Source organism: Microplitis mediator, chromosome 1, assembly GCF_029852145.1.
Source record: "Microplitis mediator isolate UGA2020A chromosome 1, iyMicMedi2.1, whole genome shotgun sequence".
Taxonomy (NCBI): Eukaryota; Metazoa; Arthropoda; class Insecta; order Hymenoptera; family Braconidae; genus Microplitis; species Microplitis mediator.
In genome coordinates, this window is record NC_079969.1 from 3,666,696 (window position 1) to 3,694,358 (window position 27,663).

The 27,663-nt window shown below is 28.2% G+C and overlaps 1 protein-coding gene and 1 long non-coding RNA gene across 2 annotated transcripts in view; one reads left to right on the top strand and one right to left on the bottom strand.

Moving 5' to 3' along the window:
- The window catches only part of LOC130663982 (eukaryotic translation initiation factor 5B), a 61,390-nt gene that overhangs the window by 29,256 nt on the left and 4,471 nt on the right, over positions 1-27,663 (top strand). Inside the window, exon 14 of the mRNA XM_057463597.1 lies at positions 15,749-15,910. Within this exon, the coding sequence (XP_057319580.1) occupies positions 15,749-15,910 (162 nt within the window). The remainder of the gene's footprint in view (positions 1-15,748; positions 15,911-27,663) is intronic.
- On the bottom strand, positions 7,348-27,347 carry LOC130663988 (uncharacterized). Its single transcript, XR_008989281.1, has 3 exons — positions 27,085-27,347; positions 9,697-9,837; positions 7,348-9,615 (listed from the first exon to the last, which is right to left on the bottom strand). It is a non-coding gene; the product is annotated as an uncharacterized LOC130663988 (long non-coding RNA).

A 27,663-nucleotide genomic window follows, 5' to 3' on the forward strand; every position in this document is an offset into this window, starting at 1 on the left:
TTTTAATGAATAAGTAACGAGTATTGCGTGTGCGTTTAAGTGGGTTGTCGTATAAGATAGTTTATTGAAGTTTTATGCTCTCTCAGCATTTATTTATTTTTGCTTAATTTTTTATTATTTATTTTTGCTGGGTAGACGGCGAAGACCACAAGTAAGACTTTAAGACGAAGACAACAACGACAACTAATGTAAAAGAGGTTGGACTTGTGCATTCTTTACTGTGTCGCCCGCGCATAGAAAGCAGACCTAGCCATATTGTTAACCCACGTTTTACGTGTAATTCCACGCTTGTTGCTCGCAAATTGTGCGAGCGTACTTTTACTTCCTATAGTATCATCGTAAAAAATTTGTTTCAACTTACAGTACATTGTAAGTTACTAGATTTCACTAAATTTATGGAATCATGTACTTTTTTTTTCGAAAGATATTTTACCCGAAGAATTTTTGTACCACGTTTTCAAGTCAAATTAATTCCAATACAACTAGACCCGTATGAAAAAACAATATATGGTAAAAATATATAAAATCATATATGTTTGCAACAAAAAATATATGATATATTATATTGTATATTATAAAAAATCATATAGAAAATTTCGCCGATTTAATATAAAATTATATACAGAAGTAAATATATGTATTCCATATATGTAACTTATATGATTTTTATATTAAGCTATATATACATTTACATTTACCTTATAATATATTGTATTGATATATTTCCTTTTATATTCAAAAAATATAAAATTTTTATATGAAATGAAATATATGGTAGCATATAATTTATATTATATATGACAGCATATATTTTCTTTGTTATATTTAAGCATATATTTTATTCGGTGTATGTATATGTATATGGGTATATATGTTCGCATCAAATTAACTAATTTTGAAAATTTTGACTGCAATTTAAAGAGTATATTAAAATTTATATCTAATTTAATTGGAGTTGCTCATACGAACAAGAAACTTTTTTTTTCCATACACAATATAAATATATGTTTTTATATATGATCAGAATATATTTTTCGTATATGATAGAAATATATATTTTTATGTATGATAAAAATATAGTTTTCGTATACCCTTAGAGGAAACGGTGATTGGTCCAAGCTTGGTAAACGACTGGCGCAACTCTACATAACTTTGGGACAAGAGTTAAATTGAAGCTTGGCCCAAGCCAGTCTAAGTCTCGAAATGATAACCTCCTCCCAAGCTTGGCTGCCAGACTTGTGCCACGACTGTTGCTAAATAAGCACCTATGCTTATTAAAAATAAATTGAAAAAAAAAAAAAAATATTAGTAGACATGTGCGGGATGGTAAGATATGGAAATAAATTTGTACACAGAGAAATCAGGTGGATCGATGAAACTAATTTTTTTTTTGCATTTGCTGGGTCTCGAACCTGGTCCTTCATGACTGCTAGGCAAGCGTCTTATCCACTAGGCTGTTACGCTGTTCACAGAAGCCAGGAGTTTTTAGGTACCATTTGTTATTTAGACTGGTAAACTAAGGCTTGTCACTTGTATGATGGCTGAACCTTGTCCCAAGACTGGCAAACCAAGGCTTGTCACTTGAGTATTGGCTGAACATTGGCCCAAGACTAGCAAACCAAGGCTTGTCACTTGAGCATTGGCTGAATCTTGTCCCAAGACTGGCAAACCAAGGCTTGTCACTTGAGCATTGGCTGAACCTTGTCCCAAGTCTGGCAAACCAAGGCTTGTCACTTGAGTATTGGCTGAACCTTGTCCCAAGACTGGCAAACCAAGGCTTGTCACTTGAGTATTGGCTGAATCTTGGCCCAAGACTGGCAAACCAAGACTCGTCACTTGAACGTTGGTCGGATCTCGGACCAACCTTGGGAGGCCGAGCCTTGGTAGCCCAGTATTGTGCCAAGACTGGCCCCGTTGTCAATATTTTTTTTCCTACAAGGGTATGACAAGAATATATATTTTCATATATGATAAAAATATATTTTTTGTATATGATTGACATATATATTTTATATATGCTAAACATATACGGACTCGTATATGATGAATATTATATTTTTTAATATAAAAAAAAATATATCAGAAAATATAGTTAAATTGGCCACATATATTTTCTGATATTTATCACATATTTTGACCATATATGTTATTTTCATACGGGTAAGATTTGAAATTCGAATCCACAAATCCGAGCTTTCGAATTTCGATAAAAATCTATATAACGAGAGTAGAACACGTCTAACTCTTCGCGGTTGAGGTGTGCGATAATTTTTTTTTCCCATAAAAGTCGGTGTCTAAAATGATATTGACGTAATATATATCTGCAGATAATTTCTCTCACCTTACATTATAAAGTTTAGACGCTGTAACATGATGGCCATAACATCCTAAATGGCCTGAGGCAAATAATCTCGGCCGGATATTGGCCGTCACGAAGTGTTGGCTTAGGTCAAGACACAGTAAAGATCTCAGCAAAGATATTGCAGTCTTTTACATCTAAAGCAGACACAAACTTTTTATTTTATCTCTCTCTTACTTTAAAACATCTTCACTTACATGAGCTCCGTAGTATAACAATTTTTTTTTTGTGTTTTTAATGTTCAAGTATTAAGGTCTTGCTGAGTTATACGTGATCTTACAAGTAAACTGGGCATTAGACTCGTTTATTTCCGGTCTCTTTGGATAATCTGGCATACTTTTGTATTTTTTCACTTGTCACAAAACCTTTTTTTTTATATTTATAAGAGTTATTATATATTTTTATACGTACCTAAATTTCCAAAAGTACAAAGTATACAAAAAAAATTTTTTTGAAATTGACTGAAAGCGGATATTAAAAGAAAGAGAGAAAGATAGGATTCAATAATCGATTCCTGTTAAAATCTTTTGTTTTGTCAAAAATCAATTTTCGTAAATTTTCTTAGTTCATTATAGAGTCATTCGGGTCAAGTGTGCGCACTTAAGCATTCAAAGTAATGTCAAAATTATATAATAAGAAGTAAAGAAAAATGAAGTCATGGATTTGATAAAGTATTTGTTTAAGTAATAATTGAATTAGGAAAATTCCAAATGCGCACACTTAACCCGTATTGCGTAACTGTAATAGTTTTTAACCCATTTTTTTGGGCATAGCGCTGTAATGCGTTGAATGACAAAAGTGAAAGAAAAACGCAGTAGGTGTAAACAAATGAGACTAGGTTGCAGTATCACCAGTAGCTGAATCTGTGAATTGATTGATGAGTGAGAAAAAGATGTAGTTGAGTAGAAAAAGTATTAAAGCTGAAATTCTCGAAGCTTAACCCTGTAACTTGTCTGAGTTTTCCAACCCTTGTCACTCATATGGTGAGTGCTGCGACTCTGTGAAGCTGAGTGTAGTATTGCCTATAATCTGTGAACACTCAGACTAAAACTTACTTCCGGTGTAAGTCTAACAGTAGTAACTTGACAATATTGTTATTAGATTTTTTATCACTCATACTGAGTGAAGTTACAATGTCTTTCAACTCGTTTGCTATAAAAATAATTTGGCAATGGCAGAGCAAATTCAAATTTTCGCGCTTAAAATGCGCAGTATTCTTATTAACAGTTTGTTCAAAAGATTTCGCTTGTTAATTGAATGAAAAATTATTATACTCGATTCGTTTCGTCGTCGACCTGTGAATGCGATCGGGTTTAAAAGTAAATTTGAATTTGAATTTGAATTTGAATTTGAGTTTGATTTGAATTTGAATTTGAATTTGATTTGAATTTGAATTTGAGTTTGAATTTGATTTAAGTTTGAATTTGAATTTGATTTGAATTTGAATTTGATTTGAATTCGAATTTGAATTTGAATTCGATTTGAATTTGAATTTGAATTCGACTCAATTGGCCGGATATGGAATTACTCGTGGCCTTAAAATATATATACCTTAAAAAAAGAAATTTATCAAAATCTTCACGGTTTTAACTATAAATTTTTTAAAAAATGGCTGATTACTCAAAAGTTCAATCAGTTTGACAAAGTTTTCAATTTTCATCATTTCCAGTATTTTTTGACATTTTTCCAATACAGTTCATCAAAATAATGATCAACCAGTAATTAAAAATTTTTTTTAACCAACCAAAGTAATTATTTATCACTTTGAGTAATATTCAAAAGGCTAAATATCAAATTAGTTAGTAAAAACAGATGATAAGTTATTTAAAACTGTCTCTTTACTTAAAAAAATTCTACGAAATTCCGTACGATCCCATAAATGGAAACGTCGGCATCTTTTGACTGGCATGTGCCACCGGATGAATTCTAGTTTGGCCACCAACAGCAACGTCCCGTCTGGCTTCCGGCTTTAGGTACATAGTATGTATGGAAACGCCCCCAGTTTCCTTCCGGTCGTTTATCACCCACTAGAGACAAAAACGGAAGAGGAAGTATGATAGAAAAATGGAATAATACGTATATACAATATAAATATAATATAAATACACATATATATGTATATTTGATTAAGAAAATATGTACAGAAGACAAAGACGCAGTGAAAATCGGTTTAAAGTCTTGTAAATAATTCGGATGGGGAATTCGAGTCTTTTGTTCACTAAAATAAAGAAAAAAAAAAAGAAACACAAAAATCTTGAGATAATACCAAGGAAATAAACAAGAATAAGAATTAGGTAGACATATACCTCGAAATAACGGAAGTGACGATCAATTTCCCGGATGTGAGTTGTCATCTTTACAATCTGTGTCTACTAATATATACCGATATTTTTATAGAGTTATATTTATGCTAGCACTGTAACCTCAAGCTAGTTTGAATGGCATAACGAATACTACTATACGCACTTCATCATATGCCAGACACTAAATCATGAGGTATTTAGTACACGGATAAATTATTATCGTTTGAAACACTATGGTGTCATAGTAAACTCGGGTATCACGACTGTTTGCCCGCGAATATCTAATCCGCGGCTTTATAATAATTTATTTACTTTATTTACTCATTTAATTTTTTCAGTAGCATTGCAAGCGTGGGTGTGTTGACATACTATTGTAATTACACACAAACAAAACCTTTGAACAAAAGGGCACATTACGCGGATGAAACATTAGGGAACCGTAAACCCAGACAATGTTGCAGATATGTATTTTTACCATATCTGCACCGAAAGTTTAAATTTTTCCTGTTTAGAGGGAAAACGGTCGTTCATTTTCTTCATGAGGAAACTAATGATGAAAATTAGGAAATAAACTAAATTTATCTGATTCCAAAATATGTTAGAAAGATATATTTCCTGTTGTATTGGAATATGTTTTATATGAGAATGTTTGTGTTGTATAGGAAGAAGACTTCTTTATCTTACATAGAATTAACTTTTAATCCCCGGCAGATGTCAGACACTTTTATTTTAATTGCGAATAGGAGACTGATTAGAAAATTCTATGTAAGTTAAAGTCTCTTGTTTTTATATATATTTAGCAATTTTTTTTTGCATCTCAATCGCGAAGCGATGAAATTACACCCCAATCGCGAAGCAATAAAATTGCATAACCCAATCGCGAAGCAGTAAAATTGCACAACTCAATCGCGAAGTGACCCAGTATCTGATAGAAAATTTAATGTCTCCATGACTACGCGGTCAAAGGTATGGGGTTCAAAAATAGGAGTCAAAGGTCCAAAAATTAAATTTTTTCACATTTTTAAAATTTTCATCGGGATTTTAATGTATTTATACTTTTCCTCAAAGTTTGAGTAAAAAAATAAAATTAGCATTAGTCAGTGTTCAATATCCATTAAGATTATATATTTTTCGACCGAAATTATAATAAAGTTTATACTTATATTCTTCTTGTGTATAATTATGATAAATTCTGCGTGAGGTCTGATAGAACATCATAATAAAATACTAAAACATTTAAAACCATTAAGATATGAAGATATTCCATTTTAAAAAATGTTAAAATGATTTTAGTTTTTTTTTTTACAATATATACATATATATTAATTCACTTAAAATTAGCTTTAAATTTTTTCATTGATAATCAAAAATAAAAACACGAAGAAATTTCTATGGCATCATGAAATTTTCGATGTGTTTTTTTATAAATAAAATAAAATTTGAGTAAAAGTGAATCGCACGGTATAAAATTTGAAATAATATTTAAATATGAACAGTAATATTTAATATTTTTTGAAATTTACTAAATGAATGAAAGAAAAATATAAGATATATCTATAAAAATAAACGATATTGAGAAATAGCAGCTGCGCAAACGTAAATGAATTATAGATAGGCGTTGACAACGTATAGTTGAAAGGCCAATTGATCCTCAATGAAGTTTATTCATAAGGATAAAGTAAAAGAGGATGTAGTAAAATACGTAGCAACTTCAAACCAATGGTTATAATATTTTTTTCTCATAAATATAAGAAAAAATCGCGTGGAAGTCTATAATTTTACAGGTAATTTTTTTTCAAAATTTTTTTCGTAAGAAACCGGGTTGAAAAATTTGATCTGTTTTAAATAAAATATAAATTTTGTCATTTCTAGGACCAGGATTTTTGCTTGCATTTCAAAATAACAATTAATAATTAATGGTGTCATATTTTGGAATTACAGTGGAAATATTGGCCGTATAAAAAAATTTTTTAAATAAAAGTTGTAGGAAATTTTATTTTCCAGAGAAAATGTCTCGTATGATTTTTTTATACGACCAATATTTTCACCGTAATTTCAAAATTAAGGTTTTCATAATTAACAAAAATTTGAATCACTCATTATGAATCTCAATTTTGGAATTACGGTGAAAATACTGGTCATACAAAAAAATTTTTCAAAGAAAAGTTGTAGGAAATTTTATTTTCTAGAGAAAATGTCTCTTATGATTTTTTTATATGACCATTATTTTCACCGTAATTTCAAAATTAAGGTTTTTATAATTAACAAAAATTTGAATCACTCATTATGAATCTCAATTTTAAAATTACGGTGGAAATATTGGCCGTAGAAGAAAATTTTTCAAATAAAAGTTGTAGAAAATTTTATTTTCTAGAGAAAATGTCTCGTATGATTTTTTTATACGACCAATATTTTCACCGTAATTTCAAAATTAAGATTTTCATGATTCACAAAAATTTGAATAATTCATTATGAATCTCAATTTTGGAATTACAGTGGAAATATTGGTCGTATAAAAAAATCATAAGAGACATTTTCTCTAGAAAATAAAATTTCCCACAACTTTTGTTTGAAAAGTTTTTTTATAAGACCAATATTTTCGCCGTAATATTAAATATTTGAATCATTTATTTCAAAATTAAGGCAAAAATCTTGTCCCTAGTCATTTCTATTCGTCTTTAATTGACATGTGAAATTTAATCAAATTTTGCCGACACTATTCCTCATTTTGACTATTTTCCGACTTGTGTTCAAAATTTTTAGTCTGGTTTTGGTCACCTCTAGACCAAAATCAAATTTTTACTGCCTATTATTTCTATTAGTCTGTTTTTAGATCAAAAACAGCTTAAAATTTTAATAAAAAATTTAAAGAGAGACTAATTAGTTCAAATACAAAGAGCTTGGCTACAATGAGATCAAATTTTTGACCCGGGAACAATTTTCAAAATCTTAGTCTACTATATTTCAATTCTTTTTGACTTATCTCGTAGTGTAAGAGTTTAAGAATTTTATATCTAAATGAATAAAATTATTGTATTTGATTATTATAACAGCACACGCACGATGTGTGTAAAAAATCGCTAGTATGTTAAAAAAGTAAAATAAATAAATAAACAAAATGAGTAAAAAAATAAGATACGAAGAGAAAAATTTCGTAGTCACTGAGGGCGGGTTAGTGAGTTTGACATAAACCGCTTTAAGCAGACGCCGTCCGAGACGGGAACCGGAAGTCTATTTTCGTAGCGGTTACCAATTTAGAATCCTTTATAGTTTATACCGCCTGTGGCACGAATACACAAGTTGAGAAGCAACAGAAGAAGAAGAAGAAGAAGATATAAGAGATGATGAAAAAAAAAAGAATTATAAGTCACGCAAAAAGTTAAGTCGTCAGTTTTTATCTATTGCGTATACATTTTGCAATATATATATATGTATATATATGTCATGCGGTTAAATGTGACACTTAATGCTATACAGCTCAGAAAAAAATGTATTCACGTCCAAGCTCTGATACTTCATATTATTATAAAGAATAAACAACATTAGTTTTATTTATTGTGTTGATGTTGTGATTAAATCAAGTAGACAATCATAGCAGACAGTGGGCGCCATTTTTGCTTTGGCTCAAAAACTTAGTGCCCGAAAGCTCGGAAAAGAGTTTATCAGTCACGAAAGGGACGAAGGGATGTCTAGTTCACAACTTGAAAGTGATATTAATCGAGATGACCCTAGTGGTCTATTGACCAGTACAGGGTTGGCGCCATGGGCAGGGTGGCCACGAACCGGGAAAACCGGGAATTATCAGGGAATTTAATGCAACCGGGAAATGTCGGGGAATTTCGAAAAGTATCTGGGAATTAAATTGTAACAGTTTAAAATTTAAAAAATTTTAAATTATACACTAGTTATAAAAATTAAGGGATGTCAAAAAAATTTCAAATTTTAAAGTGATTTTCAACAGGTTGTAACTCGAAGGAAAATGGTCATACGACAAAAACAAAAAAGGCAAATTGTAGCTTCAAGTGTCTAGTTTTCTGATCTGGTCTTTAAATTTTCTATTATGTGCAGTTCCGGAGTAATTCTAAGAAAACTATCGAAAAAGAAATTTACCAAATTTTTGGTCGTCTTAAAAACGGTCTTCGAGCTTCAATAAATTTTTTTCGATAATTATGATTGATTTTTGATTGCTCCGGAACCGTGCATAATAAAAAAATTTAAAGACCCAGCTCAGAAAACTAGACACTTGAAGCTACAGTTTGACTTTTTGTTTTTATTGTACGACCATTTTCCTTCGAGTTACAAACTGTTGAAAATTAATAAAAAATTTGAAATTTTTTTAATATCCCTTAATTTTTGTAACCAGTGTATTTTTAATTTATTTAAATCATAAACTTTCTTATTAAATATTTAAACTTATACATTTTTAACATCGAATAATCAAAAGTAGGCAACATTAATTTATTTTATTGCCATTTTTTCTGGTTTCTCGCATGATTTAATTATCAAATTTAATTATTAAAAATGAAAATATAATAAAAACTTTGAATATCTAAATGATACGAATAAAATTTCTAAATCAGGGAAAAATGTGAAAAACTTTACTGGAAAACCGGAAAATATCAGGGAATTTTGAAATCATTTCTTTGTGGCCACCCTGATGGGTCTTCCTAAGTTCACTTTGTCCAGAGTCCCTTCATTTCCTGAGATGAGACAAGTTTAGGTCATTGGGCCCACAAAGGTCGGACATGGTTGTGGTTAGACATCACATGTCAATGGGGTTCTTTGATTTCTCCGCTTGAGATCCACTATGGTGTCACTTGATTATGGTCTTCGATAAGGGTGGGGGTAGATAGGGACGCTGATGTATCCCAAAAGGGTAGGAAGCGACCCCCGTTCAAAAATTTGAAGTAATTGGTCACCAGTTGGCTCCATTAGATTAAGAGGGAAAAGGGTCTGAAATACAAAAAGAAGAATATTTTTGTGAATTTTTTTTTTTTCAGAGTATTCTTTATTAAAATTCTCAAAATTTGTGACCTTATTAAGCATCATTCCAAGAAAATTCTGTGAAATTTTCATAAAAAAATATTGAAAAATAAGCCAGTGGTAGTGGGGAGAGACGAGTCATTTTTAAAAAAATTCTCCATGCGGTAGTCAGGTAACTCATGGCTGCCTCATCTGAAATCAAAAAACCAAAAAGATTTCTTTAGTACACAAGTTTATCTTGAATTTGAACGAAGGAATAAACAAAATATTCATTTTTGAATTTTTGGTAAAAACGCCATCAAGAAACTCTGATTCGAACCAAAAATTCCTTTTGTCCTGGGGACAAATAAAAATTTTTTGTGCCAAGATTTGTTTTTTTTTTTTTTTTGAATACATTATCAAATTATATATGGGTAAGTTAAGTACCATGCCACCTAGGTTTACTTGCAATGGGATCTTGGACTACAAATCTAACATGGGATTTCAACCAGAAACCCACACTTATGCTTTTACAAACCCACGATTTTACTTTTACAGACATACGTGGGTTATCCTCATCTTCTCTTCATCCTCATCGTCCCTATTATTTTTCTCACTCTTTTATTATCCTCATTACTATCATCATCATGTGTGTGACAACACAGACTCATATCCGGAAATCATGACACCTGACAACCGATTCAATGTATGGACATATATGTCCATAATTATAAAACTCGAAACTCTTATAATAAAATAACGGAAAATTATATTCTTTGTATATATTTATTTATGTACTACTGGTATATGTTACGCGCGTATCGTTTTTCTTATATTTATTCAAATGGATGTTACTGTATACATTTATATGTCATATTTTACCAATCAGGTGTTTGGAAAAGAGGCTTCATTCGTTTCTCATTTATTTTTTATTACTGAAATATTACGTCGTATCGGGCAGCCCAAACGTGTACATTAGTACGCTATTATTATTTTTACCTTTATATATTTATATATATTTATATTCGTTTGTGTCACCATAAATGGATTCTCATTAAAACAAATTGCCATCTAGTGTCTGTTTGTAACGCCTACTAAAAATCCTTACACTCAAAGCTGTTAAAATATACATAATTTCAAATAGTGATGTTTTTTTTTTCTTTTTTCTTTAAAGTAGTTATTCAAATTCGTATTGAATAAAAATATCCTATTAGCAGGGGGTCATTTGTTAACTATTTATTTATGGTAATTTTTCATTTTTTTTTAAATAATTCATTTTCAGTAGTTATTTTTTGTATAACTGATTAGAAAAATTATTTTTAATTATTTAGTACACAGAAAAAAATTTTTCATTATGAAATGAAAACAAAAATTTTCTTAGGATTAGAAAAACTTATTATTATGACTTAAAAAAATTTTTTCTCGCATCGAGAAGTTTTGTCTTCTCTCAAAAAATTTGTTCTCTCTTCAAAACATTTTTTCTTGGCTCAAAAAAATTTGTTCTTCCTTCAAGAAATTTTTTCGTAGCTCAGAAAAATTTTCCTTCCATCAAGAATTTTTTTTTGGCTCAGAAAAATTTGTTCTCCGTTCAAGAAATTATTTCTTGGCTCAGAAAAGTTTTTTATCACTTCAAAAAATTTTTTCTTGGCTCAAGAAATTTTTTTCTCCCTTCAAGAAATTTTGTCTTGGCTCAAAAAATTTGTTCTTCCTTCAATAAATTATTTCTTTGTTCAAAAAGTTTTTTATCACTTCAAGAAATTATTCCTTGACTCAAAAAAATTTTTTCTCGCTTCAAAAAGTTTTGTCTTGGCTCAAAAAAAATTTTTCTTCCTTCAAGAAATAATTTCTTGGCTCAAAAAATTTTTTCTTCCTTCAAAAAAATTATTTCTTGGCTCAGAAAAATTTGTTCTTCCTTCAAAAAATTATTTCTTGTCTCAGAAAAGTTCTTTATCGCTTCAAGAAGTTATTTCTCGACTCAAAAAAAATTTGTTCTTCCTTCAAGAAATTTTTTCTTGGCTCAGAAAAATTTTTTATCACTTCAAGAAATTATTTCTTGACTCAAGAAAATTTTTTCTTGCTTCAAAAAATTTTTTCTTTACTCAAAAAAGTTTGTTCTTCCTTCAAGAAATTATTTCTTAACTCAAAAAAAATTTTTTCTCGCTTCAAGAATTTTTTTCTTGACTCAAGAAAATTTTTTTTCGTTTCAAAAAAATCATTTTTTCTGTGTATAGATTTCATGGATTAAAATTCAATAAAATTTTGATTGTTTGTAAAAAATGATAGTATTGATATGCACTTATTATTACTAATGAACATAAATGCAAGATATACTAGAGGTACATCTTACTAATGTAAGTTCAAGTTGAGTTGGTATCTGCGTATGTTTAACTACGAAGATGTGGAATTTGCAATGTAAGACCGATTGTAAGAGACGTAACAGACTTTCAAGGCGTGTCTGGAGTTGAGAAAAGCTGGTTTAACCCACGCGAGAATCAAGAAATCTTTACTGCATGTCAGAATTTATTCCAATTTTATTTATTTATTTTTTTTTTTTCAAACTATTTTATGTTTTATCTCAAAAATTTTTCATTTAAAGACACTCTTCCGGTCTTTAAAAAAGGTGTAATTAAAAAACTATTTTTTACGCCCATTATTGTCATTTTATGACAGACTTCAAAATAATTTCTCTGTATAGATTTTTTTTTCCAACTTTTTGGGCTGATACTTAAAAATCATTTAAGATCACAAAATAGTATGACTCGAATGCCCTCTTTAGGATTTTATGTCAACGTTCTGATAAAATTACTAAAGTTACTAAAAAAAAAAAAAAAAAAAACCCATTAAATTTATTAACTTTTTAAATCAATAAAATTGAAACAATTAAGACTTAAATAAAAGCTTGGAATTTCTGAAATACCTATAAAAAAAATGATGCACTTTATCGGGTTTTTAAAAGTCATAAATTAATTGCAATTAATTTCTATTAATAATAAGTAATTTTATTCTTTCTAAATATGAATTAGTGATTTTTCACTAATTTAAAGTGAATATTCACTAATTGTCAATGCTACAATCGTACCACGCAGAATTAGTAAATATTCACTAAATGAATATGTGAATATTAGAATTCACTGATTTGATAAGTGAATATGAGAATCCACTAAATTGAAAAGTGAATATGGGAATCCACTGATTTCATCGGTGAAAAAAAATATTATATTGCGAAAAAAAATATAAGACATTTGTAATTAGATCCGAAATGTGATTAATGTATTAGAATCATTACTTAGAAGAAGTATACATGATTTTGATTGATGAAAAAATCCCGGTGACTGCTGGGCTCGAACCTGCATCCTTCCGATTCAAAGTCTTTGATGCTATGCACTGCGCTGACCTACGCATGTGATCGCGTGAGTGTAAATAGTATATTCGTTATGATACCAAACAATAACTGATGAAGAAATAAAAAATCCGTGATGTTATGATTGACGTACTCTTCATATAAATATATTATTGTTCTGTACTTCTATTTTTTTTTATTTTGAAAGTTTTTTATTAAAATTTTTAAAAATAGCACCATAATTATAAATTATATTTATATCTAGTAAAATATTTAATTATTTGCTAGTTAAAGTTACTAGTGAAATTGTGAAATTCATAAATTAAGAAGTGAATAACAGTTTCACTTGTAGAAATTGCGAAAATATCGCTAGTTCAGTAGTGAAAATCACTAATTTGCTAGTGAAAATTATAGTACTAAATTTATTAGTGAGAATTTACTAATTTGTTATTTAAATACACTGATTATGAAGTGAATACTGCTTCAACTTTATATTAAATGAAGACATCGCAATAATTTTTTTTTAAATAAGGGCCAAATGTCTAAGAAATAAAACTTAGAAAACTAAATTGAAATCTATACAGTAGTTTTTTTGTGATGCGCGCACAACTGCAGACCTCTGTCATTTTATTTGTATAGATTTTCGAACTGTTTCTTCTTCTATTGACTGAAAATTGTACTAAAATTTGTAAATGTCTAGGGCAAAAAGATCAATCAACTTCCAATTATGGACTCAATTCAAATGATTTTGAAATTTTATTATTTTAGCTGATAAATTTTAAGTTTATTTGGGAAATTTGAACCCGAGGATTCGAAAAAAGAGACTGTCGGTACCGAAAAACGGTAAATTAAATTAATAAAAAATTGATCTTGAGAAGTGATATTTTTTTGATCGATTTTATAGTCAGTAGTTGTGAATGAAAATTTCTTGTAGCTTCTACTCGCTTCAATGGAGTAAAAAATATTATAAAACCGGTTGACCCAGGAAGCCAGTTCTAGAACTTCCCACTATCTAAGAGCTCGAGGACCTAATTAAAAATATGTTTTTGATTTGAGACGATAAAAAAATTTTATTTCGTGAAATTATATCTTTTCAATAGATAACTAGTAAATTATAAAGTCGATTAACTTAAAAATTGACTAATAAAATAAAATGGCAGCAAAATTTTTTCATGAATTGCAAGTTTTAAATTTTTATTAATTATAATTGAATCAAAAAGATTCGGATAGAGATTTTCAAAAGACCTAGTACATGATAATAATAATAAGTACTCGATCTCTCTATGTATTTGTATATCAATATTTAGTCAAATTAAGAAATATATGAGTGATCAGGCACTACCCGTATGAACAAACAATATATGGTTAAAATATATAAAATCACATATGTTTGCAACAAAAAAATATATGATATATTATATTGTATATTATAAAAAATCATATAGAGATTTTGGCCGATTTAATATAAAATTATATACAGTAGTAAATATATGTACTCCACATATGTAACTTATATGTTTTTTATATTAAGCTTTATATACATTTACATTTACCTTATAATATATTGTATTGATATATTTCCTTTTATATTCAAAAAATATAAAATTTTTATATGAAATGAAATATATGGTAGCATATAATTTATATTATATATGGCAGCATATATTTTCTTTGTTATATTTAAGCATATATTTTATTCGGTGTATGTATATGTATATGGGTATATACATTCGCATAAAATTAACTAATTTTGAAAATTTAAACTGCAATTTAAAGAGTATATTAAAATTTATATCTAATTTAATTGGAGTTGGTCATACGAATAAGAAACTTTTTTTTTCCATACACAATATAAATATATGTTTTTATATATGATCAGAATATATTTTTCGTATATGATAGAAATATATATTTTTATGTATGATAAAAATATAGTTTTCGTATATGACAAGAATATATTTTTTGTATATGATTGACATATATATTTTATATATGCTAAACATATACGGACTCGTATATGATGAATATTATATTTTTTAATATAAAAAAAAATATATCAGAAAATATAGTTAAATTGGCCACATATATTTTCTGATATTTATCACATATTTTGACCATATATGTTATTTTCATACGGGGAAGATTTGGAATTCGAATCCACAAATCCGAGTTTTCGAATTTCGATAAAAATTTATATAACGATAGTAGAACACGTCTAAATTGGCCACATATATTTTTGGATATTTATCATATATTTTCATACGGGTAATTCCCTGATCAGGTTTATGTGTTAACCAATATCCATACATACTGACGGTCATCACAGGATTTTTTTACATTTGTTTTAAATTATTATTTTTAAATCATGACTTAAAATCATGTTCGTATTATTTACTAATAAATTATCTCCCAAATGGTACGAATTTTGTTCTAGTTGATCATATTTCATGTGTAAATATGATTTTTTTACGAAATCGAATCAGCTGAGACCCAATAAGCGTTAGCAGAACACTTTTCATCGCTTCGCAATTGAGGTGCACAATTTTATCGCTTCGCGATTGGGATGCGCAGTTTTACTGCTTCGCAATTGAGTTGTGCCAAAATAAAAATTAAATTCTCAAAACAGTAAAAATTTCAGTGTCTCAAATTTACAACCGCAATTTCTTAATTTTAACTCATATTTTTGAGTAAACTTGCCTATATTTTTTTCTGTATTAATAATAAAACTAAAAATATTTAAAAAATGAATTTAATATTAATTCTTAACTGTTTCTCTGCTCTTAGTTCGTTGACTTGGGCGTGGTTACAAGCATACAGTACAATCACAAGGACGTTGAGTCGGCGCGTAAGGGCCAGGAGGTTTGCGTGAAAATCGAACCGGTGCCAGGTGAAGCACCTAAGATGTATGGACGGCATTTTGATGACAAGGACATGATTGTCAGTAAGGTAAGAACACATCTCATATATTTATTTATTTATTTACTTCATTATGACTTCTATAACCAGTATCAGACAATTAAAATAAAACATCATAAATTATCATATGCACATCCATAAACTTCACTACTTTATTTAATTATCAGTTCTAATTAAGTTTTTTCAAGCCTCGTTGAAGTTTTTACTTCAACTTCATTTCCGTTACCTAATGCTCTGATAGTTTAAATAATTACGCAAGTAAACAAATAAAGTATTAATTAGACGGTGGTATCGATAGCCAAGTTAAGAAAATTTAAAACAGTAAATGGCTGAAAAAAGAATTCGTATAAAATTCATTCAGGACTTAATTTTTTTTTTCTTTTGTATCACCCTCGTGTCATCCATTCATTGATCCAACTCATTCATAAATATCCGCCCTCGTGTCTGGTCTCATTGATTGCACACGAAGCTATCCAACGCTTGCGCCATATCGAGTTTGTAAGTTTAGATGACTTACGTTTAGTTATTTTAAGCGTTTTAATTTCGTCATTTTTATAACCGCTTTCTAAAGACAATTAGATACAAAAAAAATATATATGTAGTAATTGATATTTATTTATTTTTTTTTCTATCGATTGTCAAAAAGAATTTGAAATATTTCAATTACTCGTAAATAATTTTTTAAAATTAATTACAAAAAAAAAAATTGCACATTTGGAAAATAAAAAAAACTAGACGTGGAATTTTTCAAAATTCAAAATAAAAATTTTCTAAACGAGCCATGAATTAATTTTTCTGAAAAAAATTTTCCCGGCCCCGTGACCCAAAAAATTTGGAAAAATTTTGTCTCGAGCTATTTCTTATAATTCCGCGAAAACCGTGGCTCAAAAAATTATTTTGCTGGAAGATCTTTAAACTAGAGATTTCAAGCTTCAATTTTCTTTTTTTATTTTTTCGATACGATAATTTTTCACGAAAATACAGCCTTCGAAAAATCACTAAAAAATTTATAAAATTTTCTTGTTCCTTTAATTTTTTGGATAAGAATTTTTTTTTAAATTTATCCTATAGAAAAATAATCAAAAAATTATCAGACAGGCTAACTTAAGTATCGTATATACATTAGTATATATAATTATTGATAAAAATAAATTTTCTAACGGAAGTAATATAAAACAACTTTATTATTAATGATTGATAAATAAATATTTGTCTCTTACGTCGATAACCTAGCTGTACACTTGTACATACATATATGTTATTCATATATATATATATTCCTACGTGCTCGTTGATTTTCCAAGCACCCACGCTTTCCGCGCCCGCATCCGGTCGTCTGGTATATCCCGAGTCACGCGAGATATGCCTGTCCCGCGTTTCGATTCCGCTTTGCTTCTATCCCACGCTTATATATATATATATATATATATATATAAAATATAAATTTTAAATTATATTAAATTTTATTATTCTCAAAAAAATTAATATATAAATTGAAATTAAAATCATTTTAATTTATTATTTACTATTTTATTTATTAATTAAAAGTTAATTTTTATTGCTCTATTTTTTTATCCACTTGTTTTTAATCGTTTATTTTTATTTTCTTATTTTTTATTTTTTTTTTATTTCTTGTATTTTTACTCTTTTTATATTGAAGAAGCACATGTGCTTAACATATGAAATGTTCTCTAAGAAATGGCACGCATTTTTTATGTGTACAGTATTTTAATGAAGAAACATAATATAAATATTACAAATTTTTATTTATATAATATTTTATAAAATATATATGAAGTAATCTAAATTAACAAAAAAAGTAAATCGTAAAAAAACGGAGTAAATCCAGGCGGTGTAGGTGTTCAAATTTTCGGTGTTGAATTTCAACCGAAAGTGGTGTTAAAATAACACCGCCGAAGGTGTAAATATTCTTTACCGGTGTTAAAAAAATTTCCCGGTGTTAAAATATTTTACGTCCTCGATCACTACACACTGGAAAAAGAGCGGTGTTAAAAATGGACTCATTTTAACTCCGCCCGGTGTTAAAATGAAATTACACCGATGTACGAGGCGTAATACGGCGGTGTTAAAATACCGGTGTAAAAGCGGGGTAAACGCACACACACGCACACACATATGCACATATTCTCAAAGTAAAATATTTTAACACCGGAAAATTTTTTTTAACACCGGTAAAGAATATTTACACCGCCGGCGGCATTATTTTCACACCGCTTTCGGGGTTAAAATTTAACACCGCCAATTTTAACACCTACTCCGCTTGGACTTACCCCTGTACTTTTATTAATTAATTAAATTATTGGATTGAAATGCTGGGAGTCAAATTGTGTAATTAAAAATTTGAAATTTTCTCTAGATAATATTCATTAAATTTTCATATTTTTTATATGTAATACATTTTTTTTCCAATTTCTATACATGGAATTTTTTTTACACCGATTTAACACCTGTGTTATTTCATTTTGACCGCGCGGTGTTAAATTGTCCATTTTTAACACCGCTCTTTTTACAATGCAATTATGGTCAACAGATAATGACTATTAATTTAAATGAAATTTATTTTTGAAATTTTATTATACTTTTTACTGTCTCGATTTATGTCAATACATATATATAATAAGATAATAATAATTATTATTTAAATGCAACGTCTATAATTTAAAAATCGTGAATGTACTGCTAGTGAAGTCTAATGTCGACGCATTTGAATTGGCTAATGTCCGTCACTCGATCATTCATTGCGTTGCACATTACATATATACATATATATTACGAGTTATATTTCTAGGCCAGCCAGACGTTTATATTAGATAGTCTCCAATAATATAATTCTATTCCTTTATACTCTATGAATCACACTTTACTCTAACTTTATCATACTGATTCTAATTCGATATCTTTATACTTTGCCAGTATTATACAAACATAGGATAGGCGGGGGTTAAGCACTCACTTTAATACATTTATTTTTTTATAGTGATGACTAGGGACAAGATTTTTGCCTTATTTTTTAAATAAATAGTTCAAATTTTTGACGTTACGATTCAAAATTTGATTAATTATGAAAATCTTAATTTTTTAATTACGGCTTTCTTATTAGTCCTAAGAAAAAATTATAAGAGACATTTTTTTTAGAAAATTAAATTCCCTACAACTTTTGTTTAAAAACTTTTTTAATACGACCAATATTTTCACCGTGATTCGAAAATTAAGATTCATAATGAATGATTCAAAATTTGAATAATTATGAAAATCGTAATTTTGAAATTACGGCTTTCTTATTAGTCCTGACAAAAAATTATAAGAGCCATTTTTTTTAGAAAATTAAATTCCCTACAACTTTTGTTTGAAAACTTTTTTAATACGACCAATATTTTCACCGTTATCTGAAAATTAAGATTCATAACGAATGATTCAAAATTTGATTAGTTATGAAAATCTTAATTTTTAAATTACGGCTTTCTTATTAGTCCTAAGAAAAAATTATAAGAGACATTTTTTTTAGAAAATTAAATTCCCTACAACTTTTGTTAGAAAAATTTTTTAATAAGACCAATATCTTCCCCGTAATATAAAAAATTTCACACCACTAGTTATCAATTATTTTTAAATTACCGCAAAAATCCTGGTCCTAGTGATGACAGTTTTAATTTTATTGTTTTTAATATTTTTCACGTAAATTTTCTTGATTTAAAAAATTTTTCTCCGCACATGAAAAAAATTATTGACTGGAGGTAAATATTCTTGACTCAATTTTTTTTTAAACCTCAATTTTCTCAGGTAAGACGAATTTTCTTGGCTCAAAAAAAACTTAACGTGGAACTAAGTCTAAATTTTGAATTGCTGATTTCATTATTGACAATTTTTTTTATTTCCATTTCATCAAATTCAAATTTCACTAAATATATAGTCGAATATATATCGTAATATTTTATACTTCTTATTATTTTCCGATTATTTAAATACTGATGTTTTGACTTTCAAATTGATTATTTTATACACGCAGTTATTTTTAAATTTTGACATACATATATATATATATATATATATATAAAAATCAAAATAAACTTTGATTTTACACAGTCGGTAAAAAAAAAATAAATAAATTTATTTCACACAATTAAATTTTTTCAAATATCGCGCCCAAATAACTTATAGTTATCTGCAAATAATTATTACGAAAACGTACTATATATCAATAAAAAAAAGAAAAGTTGGTCAAATATATTTACTATGTAGGCAAATATATATAAATATAGAGAATTGATAGACAGAAGTTTGTTTACTCACTTTAATAATAGAGTCATGAAGATAAAAGTAAATAAAGTTTAAATTTTAGTCTCGTAGAGTAAAAAAGATTAGACAAAAATAGAGTTTTATTAGTTGTATATATATATATATATATATGTATTTATTTATTGACGTAGAAGTCAACGTTTGATACTCAAGTCAATGATAAATGTAATAAAAATTGTTAATAGTACTCTGTTAATATACATTAAAGTAAGTATAGGTGTGTGATAAAAAAAGCAAGAAAGAAAGAAAGAGAGAGAGAAAGATAAAAAAGTATGAGAACGAGAATCTACACCGGATGTAATGTACACGCCTACGCGGCTGCGAGGTTGCAAATTAATTCGTGTCTTCATCTTTCGTCCGCGCCTTAACAGTCTACTTTAATAAAGTATTGTAAGAGCACACCCTGTTGATATTCTTTAGTAATTAATTCAATTAAAAATGTTTTCGATGACAGATAAAATAATGTCATAATATTGCGTTCTTTATATTTATCAAGTTTGATAAACTTTTACTAGGGGTAGAGAGTTTGGGGTAGAAGATTATTACTTCCTAAATGAAGGATGAGACTTAACAGTTCCAGAAATAAAATAGTGTAGTATTTATACATGAGAAAATTTGGAATTTTTTATGGACATGCAAAGAATTTTGTAGTTAAAAGTACCAAAAATTTTAGGTTATGAGGGCCAATTTAATATTATAAAGAATTTTACGGGTTGATTAAGTAATTTTTATGGAAATTGAATCAAAAAGTACTCTAAAAGATAACTATTTTTACTATACCACGTGGTAATACTTCTGACTTATCAAAAAGTCTATTACTTTGTTTCAATATTTACAATAGAAAATAACTAAAAAAACTACTGGTACTAGGAAATTTATCAACTTAAACTTAAAGATTCCAACCCTTCTGAAACTTTGTACTACGCAGCATGGTAATTTTATCAAAAATCTTTCAAATTCGAGTTTGTTCGTAAATATTCGGCTCTTTTCGTTCATTCTAGTTCTGATAGGTTAGAATGAAGTAATAACGCGACGTATTAACACATAAGCGAGCATCTCTGCGTATACTATCTTGTGAATTTTCATTAGTATTATAATTATAAATATGAATTTGAATGCTTATTAAATTTTGTATAAATCTAGCAGATGGACTATTTTCATTATTGCTATCGGCGATTATTCAAATCAATAAATAAATTATAATTTACTTTACAAAATTAACACGCTTATATTTTGTCGTTACTAGGTGATTTAATGTATATCGAGCTATGAATGCAACCAAATAATTTATCCCCAGCCTTCTTATAATTATAATTTTTTATAATATACTGCTTTTATTTTAATTTTTACAAATATTTAACTAAATATTCTGATTTGGCATAACCAATTACTATGCAGCTGGTAAAAATTTCTAAAATAAAATTGAATCTGTTGCTTTGTCAAAATTACTACGCATTGTAAATTCTGTTTGATGTAAATTTAAAAATTCTACATTATCAGTAATTTTCACCACAATTCCAAATTGTCTACGTCGCTTTCATAGTAAATTTTCCATAAATCTTTTCCGTAAAAAATACCATAGAATTCTCCATAGAAGTGTATATATTAAAATTACACAATCGAATGTTCCTAGAATCAAAATTTATTCGAAACCCTGAATATTTTACCGATAACTTTTCCTGTCTCATATTAAAATTCATCAGTTCCAAAAATTAAAACTTTTCTCCAAAATTTTTCAAAATATTACCCAAAGGTATTTTCTATTCAAAAATGACAGTAACAATGGCATATCCATACACAAAACCAAACTCATTGAAATACAAATGAAACCGCTGAATGAAAGCCATTACATTCATAAAAGTCATTCATCGCCAGCTGTATCGATCCGTAACCATCGTAACAGACAGTATCAGGGGTGGCATAAAACCCTGGGGTTCAGTAGGGGTGTAGTCTCATATATATACATATATATTTGTATGAAAGCTTCATTGAGCTACTGTGGTGTTTTATTGAATACCTAGTCCTTGGAATGGAAACCAGGACATCCGGGCTTGCTCTCTTTCTATCTACGAGCTATCCCCTGAAGTTAGACCGTGAGTTGGCTTCTGCGTTGCCCATTCACCCACAACCCTTAGGTCGTCGTTCTACTTTAGCATCTATACCTTCTTCTTTTCCTTCTTTTTCTTTATTTATTGGACATCTCAAACCCAAAAGCGTCTGTTTGTATAAATATACATAAGGAGACAGAATATTTTCTGAACAATTCAATGAATTGACTCAATTTTATATTTTTTTTTTTTTTCATGAGCTTCGATTTTTATAGAATTCGACCCTATCGAATGTTACCTTTGCGTTATTAATTTCATATCGAAGGTGAAAAATATTTTTGACAGCAGGGAATTGAAATTTTTTTCGAGTATTCCATAAAAAAAAAAAAAAGTCAGCATATTTTGAACTGAACTCAGATTTCTTCGATTAAGAAAATGATTTTTCATGAAATTTTTCACTAAAAATATATTAGATTTTAAATTTCCAGTCTTGTATTTGAACTCAATTTTCCAAAATTTTTTTCCCATATATTTAATTTGCCACCGTTTTTTTTTTTTTTTCTATTTTATTCAAATTTTTATTTACTGAGGAATTTTTCAGTCCAAAATTTTCAAAAATCCTTTTTTTGAGGGTCGACACGTATCGCTTCCTTGTGTTCAATATACCCGTTATTGCACACAAATTATTCGATTTGAAAGAATTTTTGTCAAAAATAATTTTGCGTTTTGAATTATTGAGAATTTGAAATTTTTCAAAAAAATCCTTTTTTTGTAAGAGAGTTTGTTTGAGTCGTATGTGGGTCAGATTGTTTTGAACGTCAATATAAAAATAATGATAACAATTTTGAGCTTTTCTGAGAAATTGGGTTAGTGGGACATTACAATGACGTCCTACGTTGCCAAGGGGATGACCTAGTGTTATTAGATTGAGGTCGGTAAAATATAAATTCACCCTTTGAGAAAACTCTGTGAGACGAAATTATTTTAAAATAGAGACCGGTTTCGTATCCATGAATGAATGAATAATAAACGAACCAAAAAAAAAATGTAATTAAGAAATTACAGCGGATGTATGGATGAGTATTTTTAGATATAAGAAACGTAATTAGATTTTGTGGTTGATGAGATATTCAATTCTGGAACTATATTTAGGATCGAGATGGACTTTGTTGCTGTTGCTTAATGTAAAGTATAAAACAGTTAAATATAATAACACGGCTGTAAACCACAAAAAATACTCGAGAGGAAATCAAAATTTTAGTGACTGGATTTCGTAAACCATTGAAATTTCAATAATTGATGATCTCAAATTTTTCATATTACGGCGGAAATACTGGACGTATAAAAAAATTTTTCAAACAAAAGTTGTAGGAAATTTAATTTTCTAGAAAAAATGTCTCTTATGAATTTTTATACGACTGATATTTTCACCGTAATTTCAAAATTGAGATTTTCATAATTAGCAAAAATTTGAATATTTCATTATGAATCTCAATTTTGAAATTACAGTGGAAATATTGGCCGTGTAAAAAAATTTTTTAAACAAAAGGTGTAGGAAATTTTATTTTCTAGAAAAAATGTCTCTTATGATTTTTTTATACGACCAATATTTTCACTGTAATTTTAAAATTAACATTTTCATAATTAATAAAAATTTGAATCATTAATTATGAATCTTAATTTTGAAATTACGGTGAAAATATTGGTCGTATAAAAAAATCATAAGAGACATTTTTTCTAGAAAATTAAATTTCCTACAACTGTTGTTTCAAACATATTTTTTACCCGACCAATATTTTCGCCGTAATATCAAAAATTTGAACCATTCATTTCAAAATTAAGGCAAAAGTCTCTTCCCAATTTATATGACATTGTAGATACCCAGAGAAAACGAGGCTCGAAAGTTTATTTAATTTCTAAGATGATTTTCTGATTTAAAAAAGTAATTTTTTCAAAAAAATTAGATCGAAATTTACTTATACGATTTCGAAAAAATTCCCGTCATCTGACAGAAATCTAAATAAACGCACGGAAAAAATTACTATGACCACAGTAAAATTTCCAATGGTTACAGTAATTTGTGATATCGTTGTAAATTTTACTATGGTCATAGTAATTTTTCCATGTGTTTATTTCAATTTCCATTGATGGCCAACATGGTCCGGCTTTACTATGACATAGAATTTAAAAACTAGAATAATTTATCTGTATGGTGTCATAATAATGCCGGGCAATGCGAGCCACCTTTTGGAAATTTAAAAAAACACATTAAAAAAATTATTATAATCACAGTAAAATTTACAACGATCATATATATGACAATCGAGCTCATGAAATCGATCAGAACACTACTTTTTTAAAAAGCTTGACATTAAAATGGAAATATCTCGAAAATTATGCGGAATTTGAAAAAACTTTATCAGAGTTAATTTGTCAGAAATAAAATTGTCTACAAAAAAGATTCAGTGACATTTTGTGATTACTCTGATAGTTTCGCTGAAAAAGTAAAAGATCTCGAAATTTACTGTAAATTTGACTTCAAGCTTAAATAACTTTTGAACAGATGGATTTTTAAAAAAATGATAAGAGACTTTTTTTGTAGAGCGTTCAATTTCCTATAAAACTCCGAACCTAAAATTTTTTTTTCCATGTTGTTTAAATGGGAAATCAAAAATCACGAATCGGCGCCTCTTCTATTAATATTAAGAGCTCAAACTTTGACAGAATTTTTTTTTCATCAAGAAAAAAAATTAGTTCTTTTTTTTGGGCACCCTGATGTATATTTGTATATACATTTAAATCTTAATTTTTAATTACAATAAATGCATATTACTTATATTTAAATAATAAAAATCCACAGACCGATAATAAGATAGTATAATACACAATGAAACCGACAATATAACGAAGACAAGCAAGTTAGACACGCCGGAAAACGTCGGGTGTGCTTACCGGATGTGCATCTTCCTTTTTCGAATGAAGTCCCGCATATTAACTTCTCAATGATGCCGACAACTTGATACACGTAATCTTTAAATAAAAACTATATATCTGTACTTTTTTTAAATTTTAAATTCCTTTGAAAAAATTTTTTGCCGCCAAATATTTAAATTAACATTCAAAAATAAAAGTATTAATTCCATGGTGAATATCAGTGTTGAGTTAAAGGGGATATTGTTTATAATTAATTAATTAGTTGATTAATAAAAAAAAGTAATAAACAAATAGTATTTAAGACAAAGCATGACGATGTAATTAAATAAAATAGCCGTCTGAGTAGTTTTTAGGGTTCTTGTGATGTTAGGGTGATGAAACGGAAGTTGTTGGGTCCCAGTCTCCAATTGCAGAAGGGCCGGAAGTCGGTTGTTCCCACGATGATCATCGGCTTGGTAGTTTCACGCATCACCCGTTCGAGTTCTCATCTTAAAACGTCAATTCTATTTTTCTATATGACTTTATAATAAAAAAAAGTAAAAAATTCACAAGATTAAAAAATATAAAAAAATATAATGACGTAAAATATGATGATTGTTGAATTATATATAATTTTTTAGATTACATAGTACGGAAAATAAATATGTTTTAAAGACATGAAAGAAAGTTTTAAGTGCGGAAGAAAATCCTCAAAAAGGTCTAGTAAGATTTTTTTTAAGAAGGCCCAACAAATAGAAATAATAATAAAAATAAATATCATTGGATGTAGAAAAAGTTTTTGAATAGAAGATGATTTCTGTTAAAATATATAAGAGTAATACTTTATACGATCAGAAAATTTTACAGAAAAAATTTATGGAAAATTTACTATGAAAGCGACGTAGACAATTTGGAATTACAGTGAAAATTACTGATAATGTAGAATTTTTAAATTTACATCAAACAGATTTTACAATGCGTAGTAATTTTGACAAAGCAACAGATTCAATTTTATTTTAGAAATTTTTACCAGCTGCATAGTAATCGGTTATGCCAAATTATAATATTTAGTTAAATATTTGTAAAAATTAAAATAAAAGCAGTATATTATAAAAAATTATAATTATAAGAAGGCTGGGGATAAATTATTTGATTGCATTCATAGCTCGATATACATTAAATCACCTAGTAACGACAAAATATAAGCGTGTTAATTTTGTAAAGTAAATTATAATTTATTTATTGATTTGAATAATCGCCGATAGCAATAATGAAAATAGTCCATCTGATAGATTTATACAAAATTTAATAAGCATTCAAATTCATGTTTATAATTTTAATACTAATGAAAATTCACAAGATAGTATACGCAGAGATGCTCGCTTATGTGTTAATACGTCGCGTTATTACTTCATTCTAACCTATCAGAACTAGAATGAACGAAAAGAGCCGAATATTTACGAACAAACTCGAATTTTAAAGATTTTTGATAAAATTACCATGCTGCGTAGTACAAAGTTTCAGAAGGGTTGGAATCTTTAAGTTTAAGTTGATAAATTTCCTAGTGCCAGTAGTTTTTTTAGTTATTTTCTATTGTAAATATTGAAACAAAGTAATAGACTTTTTGATAAGTCAGAAGTGTTACCACGTGGTATAGTAAAAATAGATATCTTTTAGAGTATTTTTAATTCAATTTCCATAAAAATTACTTAATCAAACCGTAAACTTCTTCATAATATTAAATTTTCCTCCATAACCTGAAATTTTTGAATAATTACATACCTCTAACTAAAACAATTACTTTTTATATTTTTTATTGAGCTATAATTGATATGGGTTATAAAATTACACCTTTATGTTCCACGCGTTGAAACTATAAATTTTACAATCTTATAGTCTACCTTTTACGCAAATTGAATTACTTACTACAATTAGAAATCGCTGTAGAAACATAGAAAACAAAACTCTGTGAACTTAACCGATAACACCGACTTTCCATGCATGTGTGTGCATGTCTATCTGTCCGTCTGTGTATACATATCAGTAAAAATAGTAAATTTTCTTCAGCTTTTGAAAATTTTCCTCGTTTCCGTTACATAACTTCACCTTCAATAAAAAAAAAAACACTGTACTATCGTGTCATCGTACCAATGACTCTATATCTGTCTTACATTTATCACGGAACAAAAAATTATGTATACAAAAAATTTTTCCATGAATTTCCCAATTAACTTCGAACCTATTTTGTAAACAAAAATTTAAATCCTGAGCTTTGTAATAACACTATTTCCATCAAAATAATATAATATCCATACATAACAGTATAAAAGACATATGTCTATATATTATACTCACACACACATATATTTATATATATATATATATGAAGTTAAGTAAGTGCAGTTGGTTATACCGCAGTGGGGAAAAGAGAGAACGTCCTCAATAGCTACGTAAAAATACCATTGTGACCGATTCATGAATGAAACGGTACTTCCGGTGCGTGCG